This window comes from Nerophis ophidion, linkage group LG03, assembly GCF_033978795.1.
Source record: "Nerophis ophidion isolate RoL-2023_Sa linkage group LG03, RoL_Noph_v1.0, whole genome shotgun sequence".
NCBI classification, from domain to species: domain Eukaryota; kingdom Metazoa; phylum Chordata; class Actinopteri; order Syngnathiformes; family Syngnathidae; genus Nerophis; species Nerophis ophidion.
The window spans coordinates 64,554,163-64,566,326 of record NC_084613.1 but is presented as its reverse complement, the minus strand read 5'-3'; the positions used below and the strand labels follow the sequence as shown (position 1 = coordinate 64,566,326).

Genomic DNA, 12,164 nt, shown 5'->3' with positions numbered 1-12,164 from the left:
CAATTTAGCATTAGAGCTGGCCCGCCGGTGTTATACAGCGTCGGTGCCGCTGTAACACCGCATTCACCACTAATACTCATACTTGCCAGCCTCCTAATTTTCCCGGTAGACTCCCGAAGTTCAGTGCCCCTCCCAAAAATCTCCCGGGGCAACCATTCTCCCGAATTTCTACCGATTTCCATCTGGACAACTATATCGGGGCCGTGCATTTAAGGCACTGCCTTTAGCGTTCTCTACAACCTGTCGTCACATCCGCTTTTCCTCCATACTAACAGCGTGTCACATAATATTTGTGGCTTTTACACACACACACACACACACAAGTGAATGCAAGGCATACTTGGTCAACAGCCATACAGGTCACACTGAGGGTGGCCGTATAAACAACTTTAGCACTCTTACAGATATGCGCCACACTGTGAACCCACACCAAACAAGAATGACAAACACATTTCGGGTGAACATCCGCACCGTAACACAACAGAACAAATACCCAGAAAGTCTTGCAGCACTAACTCTTCCAGGAAACTTCCAGCAAACTGACCAATAATTAATGTTTTATTCATGCATTTTCTCTTGCTACTTCAAGGCTTGAATGTTTGGTTTATTCATTATTGTTATTATATTTTCAAATTTATTATTAGCCTATGGAAAAAAAATATTTTCCTCAGAAGATTGCAAATAGAAAAAAAGACAACATTTTTATTTCAATTTTTTTTTATATGCCATTGATATTCTTTTAATTATTTTTATTATTATTATTTGAAACTGGATTTTGCATGTCACTAAAGTTATATAAGCCTTGCTTGTTCAATATTTAATGCAAAACTTGTTTGGGTCCCTATTAAAAGGTTAATTTGTTCAACCTTGGCCCGCGGCTTTGTTACGTTTAAAATTTTGGCCCACTCTGTATTTGAGTTTGACACCCCTGTGCTAACTGCATGCTAATCTACATTGAAAATCCTGTACACACGTGAGCGATTAGTCTTATCAATTTTATCATGGCGATTTTGAAGACAGCAGGCAAACATATAAGAATAAATCTGAGACACTCAAGAGCATAATTATTAAAACGCCTTTATTAGTACTTGGCTAGTCTGATGTTAAAAAAAATGTCTGCCTACCCGTTTAAACCTGAAAGCCCTTCGTAAGGGCAAAGTGTTTGTCAATCAACTCTACTCATTAATAACTAGGAGGGTAATTAAAGACAGCTGTAAAGGCTCAAATTAATGGAAATCTGCACCACACAATACAACCGACAAACACACATAATATATACATTCGTATAGTAAGTATTACGTCTCTACGGACCTCTTTGGAAGACTACAGAACTCACAGTTCTCAGAAAACAGAGCAGAGAGAAAGAGCTTCACATTTCCCACATTTTGTTTTGTTACAGCCTTAATCCAAAACTATATAATACATTTCACTCCTCAAAACTCTACAGACAATACCCCGTAATGACAATATGACAAGCTGTTTTTTAAATGTTTGCAAACTTGATTTTAAAAAAATCATGAATATTTACAGCCTTTGTGCAATACTTTGTTCATTCACCTTTGGCAGCAATTACAGGCTCAAATATTTTTGTCAGGATAGAGAGAAAGGTGAATGCAGCAATGTACAGGGACATCCTGGAGGAAAACCAACGCTTCTTATCCAATCTGACAGATGTTAAGAAATGCTGCAAAGAAGAATGGGCGACACTGCCCAAAAATAGGGGTGCCAAGCTTGTGACATTGTATTCAAAAAGACTTGAGGCAGTAATTGCTGCCAAGATGCATCAAAACATATTGAGCACAGGCTTGGAACACTTATGTACATGGATTTTTAATTTCTTTATTTTTAATGAATGCACAAATAAAAAAAAAAAAGGTTAAACGTTTTTTGAGGATAAAATTTAATGTATTCCCTTTCGCAATAAGGCTGTAACATGACAACATTTTAAAAAAGTGAAGCGCTGGAAGTACTTTCCAGATGCACTGTATGTTAAGTTTTTCCTAGGGGTGTTTCTATAGTCAGGAAGTAGTTAGTCTACTGCCAGTAAAATGTTGAATGTACCAGTCCTATATCTTGTTGAGCCTCGGAAAGTTTTTTGCCTGCTGTAGTCAAAATTATGGTAATTGGATAGTGCTAACTGATCGCGCGTGTACAGGATTTTTACTGTAAATTAGCCCGATTGTAGCTGAGAGAGGCACCAGCGCCCCCTGCGATCCCAAACGGAATAAGCGGTAGAAAATGGATGGATGGATAGCATCATTTGAGTGTCACAGAGAAATGGTTGTGTATCTTAGGAAAAAGTTCTAATTTACATGTTTTCTTTATATACAGTATGTTCAGTTTTGCAGTGCATTAAAGTAGACTCTGAAATGGAACTCAACTGGAGCCTTTATTTACAACCTGTTATAGCTCTACTGAGCTAGCTTAGTGGGAGCACAATACAAATGAATGAATACTTTTTGTACCAGCTTTAATTACCTAGGTCAATGGTCCCCAACCTTTTCGTAGCTGCGGACCGGTCAACGCTTGGTAATTTGTCTTTGTAATGAAAAAGGGAAGTTTTTGTCATGAAAAAGGGAAATTTTTTGGGTTGGTGCACTAATTGTAAGAGTATCTTGTATTTTTTATGTTGAGTTATTAAAAATAAATAAATACAAATTAATAAAAAATTCTTCTGCGGCCCGGTACCAATCGAGGACCACTGGGGACCACTGCCCTCGGTAACAAAATACATCAACTCATAGAGTGTGATAATTTTTAGTTACCGTACACTGTTTTTGTGCCTAATCCTGACAATGGGTAACTACTAGGGCTGTGACTCTTTGGGTGTCCCACGATTCGATTCAATATCGATTCTTGGGTCACGATTCGATAATATATCGATTTTTTTCGATTCAACGCGATTCTCGATTCAAAAACAATATGTTTCCGATTCAAAACGATTCTGTATTCATTCAATACATAGGATTTCAGCAGGATCTACTCCAGGTTGCTGACATGCTAGAGTAGTAGATTAAAAAAAAAAAGCTTTTATAATTGTAAAGGACAAAGTTTTATCAACTGATTACAATAATGTAAATTTGTTTTAACTATTAAACGAACCAAAAATATGACTTATTTTATCTTTGTCAAAACATTGGACACAGTGTGTTGTCAAGCTTATGAGATGCGATTCAAGTGTAAGCCACAGTGACAATATTGTTCTTTTTTTTAAATGTTTTATAAATGTCTAATGATAATGTCAATGAGGGATTTTTAATCACTGCTATGCTGAAATTATAACTAATATTGATACTGTTGTTGATAATATTAATTTTTGTTTCACTACTTTTGGTTTGTTCTGTGTCGTGTTTGTGTCTCCTCAATTGCTCTGTTTATTGCAGTTCTGAGTGTTGCTGGGTCAGGTTTGGTTTTGGAATTGGATTGCATTGTTATGGTATTGCTGTGTATTGTTTTGTTGGAATGATTAAAAAAAAAAAAAAAAAAAAAATTTTTAAATCGATTTTTCAAAAATTAGAATCGATCCGGAATCGCGCAACGTATTCGATTCGATTCGTATTCGAATCAATTTTTTCCCACACCCCTGGTAACTACTATAGCTACCTTAAACGTAAGTAAATACCGTAATTCTTTGTCTACCGTAACCGCAATTGTAACTGATGATAGCAATAACTATGATGCTTATGCTTTGAGGTCAGCTTCGATACTAACTTAACAATTTGTTGATCAGTGGAGTTTTCAGTGGTGTGCAACTGCACTGCACCATGTTGAGAGCTGTTCCTAATATTTTGGTTACTCTAGTTCAGTGGTTCTCAAATGGGGGTACGCGTACCCCTGGGGGTACTTGAAGGTATGCCAAGGGGTACGTGAGATTTTTTTTTTTAAATATTCTAAAAATAGCAGCAATTCAAAAATCCTTTATAAATATATTTATTGAATAATACTTCAACAAAATATGAATGTAAGTTCATAAACTGTGAAAAAAAATGCAACAATGCAATATTCAGTGTTGACAGCTAGATTTTTCGTGGACATGTTCTATAAATATTGATGTTAAAGATTTCTTTTTTTGTGAAGAAATGTTTAGAATTAAGTTCATGAATCCAGATGGATCTCTATTACAATCCCCAAAGAGGGCACTTTAAGTTGATGATTGCTTCTTTGTGTAGAAATCTTTATTTATAATTGAATCACTTGTTTATTTTTCAACATGTTTTTAGTTTTTTTTTAATCTTTTTTTCCAAATAGTTCAAGAAGGACCACTACAAATGAGCAATATTTTGCACTGTTATACAATTGAATAAATCAGAAACTGATGACATAGTGCTGTATTTTACTTCTTTATCTCTTTTTTCAACCAAAAATGCTTTGTTCTGATTAGGGGGTACTTGAATTAAAAAAATGTTCACAGGTGGTACATCACTGAAAAAAGGTTGAGAACGACTGCTCTAGTTCACCTCATTAAATTTAGCAGATGGCCAATGAATGTACATTACGGCCATGATAAGCTTGTGTTTGGTTAAATATTCTCACCCTGCAGGGGACTTGGACTGATTGGCTCTGCTGGATCCTGCAGGTCCTTGACCCGACTTGTTTTGTGAGCTCATTCCGTCACTCTTCCCTGCAGGAGATGGACCATGTGTGCTTTTTAAAATCTTTGCACATCTTGTTATGTCCGGCAATACATTCAATGCAGCCACACGTTCATTTATTGGTGGTTAATAGAAGTCTAAATAAACACCAAGTGAAAATGGAGGATGTGGGTGACATGCCTACCTCCTGCCGAGGTGAGCCGGAAAGGGGGAGCAGGAGGGTGCATGTTGGGGGGGTCTGAAGACGATCTCTGACGTCCAATCAGGTCTAAAGAACCGGGCTTCCAGCTGTTGGAAGATGAGGATTGAGGCGTCCCACCAAGGACGGTTGGTTGGACTGTGACGGGAGGAAGAAGAGAGCGTTCAAGAAGGAAGAGAGAGAATGGAGTGAGGGTCTGCTTTGAATACTGATTGCATGTCAGTGGAATGGAAAGGGACGTTAATGGAGGGGAGACAAGGTGCCCTGCTCTTTGGCGGCCCTCCAGATGACCACTAACGTTATTATAGAGGGCCTGTCATGGCGGTGTCATGGTGTGGTTGTCCAGTGGAGCTCTGAGCTCGTACACAAACAACCGCATACATCTCGTTCCAACTTTAAGAAATTAAATTGCAACGCTGCAGTAGACATGCCTTTTTTCCCCCCCTATCTTTACCAATGTTTCTCGGGGGAAGCGGTGGTCCGGCGGTGGTTGCGGGCAGACCGGGTTGTTGAGGCGGGTTGTTGTTGATGACAGTGCCGTAGGTCTCGTTGTTGACCAGATTAGGCAGGTAGGACCGCTGCTTGTCCTTGGCCAGACCGGCGTTGTCCCGGGTCTGCAGGTGGGAGTTGGTGCTGGGTGTGTAACAACTGACCGGACGCTCGTCCCTACGGTGAGGACTGGGCTGGAGACAGGAAGATAAAAGAATATGACATTTACAGTAATGCTAAAAGTTAAAAAGTATACATAAAAATAAACACATTTCCAGGGTTTCCCCTAGATTGCCAAGATACCGGTCGCTGGGGTTAGGGCCGTGGTCACCATGACGTCGTCACATAATTTGCATGATTTGCTATGATTATGTGATTTTCTGTGAAAACGTTCAATAAATGTATACATACATTTAAAAACAAATCTGTTATTATTACTTAGTGTTATAATATACTTTTTATATTACATTGTTTTGCCGTTTTTTAATTGTTGCTGCTTTTTGTACAATGTTCTTTGTTGAGATTTTTTTCCAAGTGTCTGAAGACTTTTAATGACTTTTTTTTTATGAAAAAAGACTTACAACAAATCTGGTGCTATTATAAATGTTTAGAGACTCTACTTCTGTCCCTCAAAGTACCCGACGAAAAGTGATCTGCAGCAAGCTTGACGTCACACTTGCTTGGGCGCTGCTGCTCCAGTTGGACTTTCCCTCCTTAAAGGGCGCCACTGTCCTCTTAATATTTGCACAATTCGTAGACCACTGTCCGCGGGTATATCTGGGATATATTAAAGTACATCCCCAACGCAGACGTGCTGACTAAGCTCCAGACAATCGCGTCTCTTGTTTACATCCGCTTTCGGCCGCACTGTTCCAGTGGTCAAAGTATTTTTCCGGTTGCCAAGTTTTTAGTGAATCACTTGTCAGCGATCTGCTGGTGAATATGGTTGTGTGTTTTGGATTTGATAAAACCCTACGTCCGTGCCTGAAAGCAGATTGGCGGAGAATTAGGAAGTGTTGTGTGTACGGGGAAGCAAAGAATCAGAAGTGTTTGCACGGGAGGTAAAACCTGTTGGAATTGGGCCGGTTGTGATCATAAGAGTGGCAATAAAAGTTAAAAATAGCGTCAGACTTTTTGTGACTTCTTCTGGAGGCTACAATACATTATATTACTTTAATTAGTTTTCAAGTGAAAACCCCTTATTTTTAAGGTGTGGCGGCCATCAATTTACCGAGGCGGTGCGCCACGTTCAGTTACATCGAGGTGAAATCTGATTTCGAATAATAACACTACATAAAAAAATCAAAGAAAAAAAATTGAACTGGCCCAATTAGGACCTGACAACCAATATGTCCGACGGCCTGTTTGTTTTATGGTGGTTGATGATATCCATGTGGCCTGGAATAATGAACATGTGTACACATTTCTTGCAAGGTATGAACATTTTCAAGATTGCTCAAGCTTTCACAAAGGTTTACTTGGCAGGATATCATTTTAGTCAGTAATAATAAGAAATTAAATATCTTAAGGGGGTCGGATTAGATATTCCACTCATTTTCTATGTTACCAATAACACAAAGCTAAAATGTGAATGTTTTGTTCAGATATTTTAGCATATATTGGTTGACCTACCGTACATAGTTTTGCCGGATTTACCAAGATCCGAATATCACGAGCAAAACAGCGCATACAATCTATAAAATAGCATGTAATATTAGTAGGTGTGTTACGTGTGCAATTGTAAAGTGATGCAGACTGCCTTATTTAAATGAGAATTTTGCGTGTCCTATACTAGGCATCAACTCATTCTCATCATGCTACTACCATCGGTGTTATGGCTATGTTTTGAAACAAGCAGAAGACATCGGGCACTTTTTATGGGCATTTCAGAAGCAGTCATGCGGTGGATCTACTTTGAAATCACCTTTGTTTTTTTACCGCAGAAGGTGCACTCATTGGTGAGAGGCATCAATTGCTCCACTCAAGACACAAAAAAATGCATACTTAAAATATGCTTTTTAATAAAAGAAATATACTATTAATATATATTCTATGTAAAAAAAAATCTACCATCATTAAAAAACAAACAAAGGACACTAAAATGCATCATTTCAATTTGTTTAAATCAGCCGCTTCAGGCCTGTAGCAGCTATACAATTACAAAATGATGTTGCTGGATACACAATATGTCTAATAATTTTTTTGTTTTTGTTTTTTGACTGTCCAAAATGTTGACACACACATAGGACGGAGGATTCTTCTCTGTCCCTCATCTGCGAGAGCACGCATCCTGCAGCCTCGTGTGGAGCTGTCAATTTGCATGTCTTTCTGACACGTGCTAAAAAAACGCATAACAGTGCTAGCAAAACGATGAGATGGGCGCGTGCCAAAAATTTTTTATTTGCATCTTCTCCCAGTATTGGGGGCGTTTTGATGATCAGCAAATATTTTGAGTATACCGTATTTTTCAGGCTATAAGTCGCAGTTTTATTTTATAGTTTGGCCGGTGGTGCGACTTATACTCAGGAGCGACTTATGTGTGAAATTATTAACACATTACCGTAAAATATAAAATAATATTATTTAGCTCATTCACGTAAGAGACTAGTCGTATAAGATTTCATAGGATTTAGCGATAAAGAGTGACAGATTGTTTGGTAAACGTATAGCATGTTCTAAATGTTATAGTTATTTGAATGACTCTTACCATAATATGTTACGTTAACATACCAGGCACCTTCTCAGTTGGTTATTTATGCATCATATAACGTACACTTATTCAGCATGTTGTTCACTATTCTTTATCTATTTTAAATTGCCTTTCAGATGTCTATTCTTGGTGTTGGGTTTTATCAAATAAATTTCCCCCAAAAATGCGACTTATACTCCAGTGCGGCTTATTTATGTTCTTTTGCTTCTTTATTATGCATTTTCGGCAGGTGAGACTTATACTCCAAAAAACACAGTAAATGAAGACAGAGACGCCTTATTCTGCTCACTTAACAGACGCAATCTACTTTGTACATGTTTAGTAGATCAGTTTTGCGTGTGCTATCAAGTTTGCACGTGTTTTAGTACACACAGACTTTTGGTAAATGAGGCCCTTAATGTACAAAATGTAACAAAGTTGTCCTTGCATACTAATAACTTTTCTGTATACGGTCCTTGATTTGACACCACTGGAGTAAATACAATCAGAGAAGCGAATAATTGACCAAGAAAAAAAGGTTTGAATGTTATGTTAATGTGCCAATTTTGATTAGGCAGCACCGTGACCATGGCTAGGAGTTCAGGCGGGGTCCTAAGCAACTGGGCCAGTGCATTCTAGAGCAGTAGAGCGAGCAGCAGGGCATGATGTAGCTGTGTGCTGTGCGTCAATAAAGTTTTGAGTTGAGCAAAATTGAGAGTAATTCACTTTACTACATTGATGATCCTACACTGTATTACCACAATCTCGGAGCTTAATTGGTTCTGTGACAGTGCTCTCAAATCAACGTCACCCAATGAAGTTAATTTAAAGGTGCCATATCATGCAAAACTATTTTTTTTTACCTGATGGTACATGCTTATGTGTATTTGGTCCCGAAAATTTGAACTAAAAGAGAGATTGCAGAGATATTTATAAAACAATCTTGCTTTTTTCTCTTACTTCCTCCAAACGGTCTATTTGGAATTTCGTTCAAGTGTGACGTTTTGTTCAAGTGTTAAATCAGTGGACTATCCATATATGGTAGACTCTTAGCCAAAGATCGTTCCGTGAGTCATCCAATTTAAATTTATGTAAAACCGGCTGCGCTACAACATCATGCATATGATGAAATCTAATGAAGAAAAATGCTCTGTTTGCTTCATTTGCAATCATTGTGAGAGACAAGAACGGAGGAAGCTTGTCTGCGATGTGGACATACTTTAATATATCCGAGGTACATCCACAGACAGTGATCTAAATGTGCAATGTGTAAATCTTAAGGGGCCAATGGTGCTCTTTTAAGGAGAGCAAGGCATGCAGCAGCGCAAAGCAAGTGTGATGTCAGGCTCGCTGCAGCTCTCGCTGTTCGAGTCTCTAAACTGAAGTACAGTTTTTAACGGCAGAAAAAGATGCTAAATTTGTTGCTAGTCATTTTCAATAAAAAGATAGTCACTAAAAGAATTGGAGAAATATCTAGAAACTTCAAAAATTCGCAACAAAGCACCTTTTACAATAAGCAGTAATAACTGAAAACTAAGGAAAAAACAATATTACATGAAGAAAAAATATGTGTTAAAATTAATTAATAATAATAGGTTTTTTTACCTTTAAAAAATAATAAAAATGTGTCGTTGCTGATTATGCAAATTATATAACGACATCATACTGACCAGTAGCTATCGTCAAACACATCATCAGCAGCTTCTCTATATCTTCATGGATACATGTCAACTGCTTAGATAGTTGGATCGTGAGATCGACAGGCGGATCGGTGCGGCGTCTTCAGTAATGCGGACGTTGTATCGATCCGTTGTGGTGAAGAAGGAGCTGAGCCGGAAGGCAAAGCTCTCAATTTACCGGTCGATCTACGTTCCCATCCTCACCTATGGTCATGAGCTTTGGGTCATGACCGAAAGGATAAGATCACGGGTACAAGCGGCCGAAATGAGTTTCCTCCGCCGGGTGGCGGGGCTCTCCCTTAGAGATAGGGTGAGAAGCTCTGCCATCCGGGAGGAGCTCAACGTAAAGCCGCTGCTCCTCCACATCGAGAGGAGCCAGATGAGGTGGTTCGGGCATCTGGTCAGGATGCCACCCGAACGCCTCCCGAGGGATGTGTTTAGGGCACGTCCAGCTGGTAGGAGGCCACGGGGAAGACCCAGGACACGTTGGAAAGACTATGTCTCCCGGCTGGCCTGGGAACGCCTCGGGATCCCCCGGGAAGAGCTAGACGAAGTGGCTGGAGATAGGGAAGTCTGGGCTTCCCTGCTTAGGCTGCTGCCCCCGCGACCCGACCTCGGATAAGCGGAAGATGATGGATGGATGGATGGATGGATGCTTAGATAGTATCTTAACATCCTTGTCCTTGGCTGCACATCAGTATGATGCAGACAAATAATAATACCCTCCAAATCTTTCATCAAGTTGGCTGCATGCGCGGCCATATTTTTGATGGTTTCTTTCTTTAATTCAACAAATGTCATTCAACTTATTCTTTTCAGCACTGTCATTTACACTCACCTTCTTCCATCCCATGGTTGGAAAAACAAAGTTTGGTCTATTTCTAGACTAGATCCTACAGAGTTCCCTAGACATTTAAGTTAAAGTTAAAGTTAAGGTAAAGTACCAATGATTGTCACACACACTAGGTGTGGTGAAATTTGTCCTCTGCATTTGACCCGTCCCCTTGTTCACCCCCTGGGAAGTGAGGGGAGCAGTGAGCAGCAGCGGTGCCGCGCCCGCGAATCTTTTGTGGTGATTTAACCCCCAATTCCAACCCTTGATGCTGAGTGCCAAGCAGGGAGGCAATGGGTCCCATTTTTTCATAGTCTTTGGTATGAGTCGACCGGGGTTTGAACTCCCAACCTACCGATCTCAGGGCGGACACTCTAACCACTAGGCCACTGAGTAGGTTTGCTACGCCAACTAATAGCAGGTATGCTTGGAACTAAAATTTTTGCTTGCAACTTAAAGCATAGCAATTACCCGAGGGACAGCTCTTATCTCAAAACACTTTTAAAATGAGGTACCTCTGTATTAGCACAAAAAAATACAATTTCCAGTACAATTTTCCCTCCAACTTAAAGGCAAGACTTTAAATTCCCATATAGATCATTTATATCGTGAAACTGTTCTATTCAAAATAAACTCTGATTGCAACGGCATCTCTTGTGCACAGCCTCCTTCAAGTACCTCAAAAGATATCTATTAGATCATTTTAAATGTATTATCTTCTGCAGAAACCTTTATTTCCTCATTTCGCATGTATATTTGGTGTCATGAATGGTTTTGACAAACGTAATAAATCTTTAAACCAGTGTGTCACCTTTTCATCCAGATCCTCATCACTCTCATCCAAGTCTTCATGCTGCAGGCACCATTCATACTCCACATGAACGTGTGCGTTGAATTTCCCTGCCAGCGCCTGATTCAACTAAACAGACAAATACAAAATGAGTCTATGTTCTTTCAGGGAAGTGATTTGTTATTGGAAAGTTAATGCTGCGAGCTCACCAGCTCCTCACACTGGAGGTGTTTGAGCCTGCGGGCGATGTCCAGCGGCGTTTCCCCGGTCTCGTTAGCTGACAGGGGAGACCACGGAAAAATGTCGTCAATAACGGCGCAAACACTCGACCCACTTTCCTTCCTCCCATTTACACAAGAAATGTGCAATAAGGTTGTTTCCCACACTGAGACTCCCTGTCCTCCGCCTCTCTGTCGATATTATCTGTCTGTTTTGTAGATGACATGCCGAGGAAGAAAGATTAGTGTTGTGAGAAAGAGTCGCCATGGTGCCGAACCTCTTGGGAACTAAACCTAACACTCTCTGTGATAGAGACCCATGATGTTTATATAAGCTTCACACTTACTTCTGCATAATTTTCTCATACAACACATACTGGCTATGTTGTGAAAATACAAACACACTTTTTTTCCCTTCATATACACTTAACCAGGGTGTGTACCCTGCCTTCCGCCTGAATGCAGCTGGGATAGACTCCAGTCACCCCTGTGATTGCGGAAGGATGGATATACTGTACATCAAAGCTGTTCTAAAATTAATGGCGCACATTGAAATAAATGATTTAAGAGAAAATGTAATGAAATAGAATCACTATTTTTATAAGTAAATATTTTGTAAGTTTTTAAAAAATCTTACAAAAATGAAAATGTTATTTAACTACATTTTCAGTTACAT

The 12,164-nt window shown here is 39.3% G+C and overlaps 1 protein-coding gene across 4 annotated transcripts in view; it reads right to left on the bottom strand.

Annotated features, from left to right (window-relative positions):
- The window catches only part of asap2a (ArfGAP with SH3 domain, ankyrin repeat and PH domain 2a), a 116,731-nt gene that overhangs the window by 8,266 nt on the left and 96,301 nt on the right, over positions 1-12,164 (bottom strand). For all 4 annotated transcript variants that reach the window (XR_009806207.1, XM_061895871.1, XM_061895873.1 and 1 more), the window contains 5 exons: positions 11,480-11,547; positions 11,292-11,399; positions 5,246-5,474; positions 4,777-4,929; positions 4,534-4,621 (listed from right to left, as the gene is read on the bottom strand). Coding sequence is in view for 3 of the 4 variants with exons in the window: in XM_061895871.1 (XP_061751855.1) it covers positions 4,534-4,621; positions 4,777-4,929; positions 5,246-5,474; positions 11,292-11,399; positions 11,480-11,547 (646 nt within the window). In the remaining variant the exon portion in view is untranslated. The remainder of the gene's footprint in view (positions 1-4,533; positions 4,622-4,776; positions 4,930-5,245; positions 5,475-11,291; positions 11,400-11,479; positions 11,548-12,164) is intronic.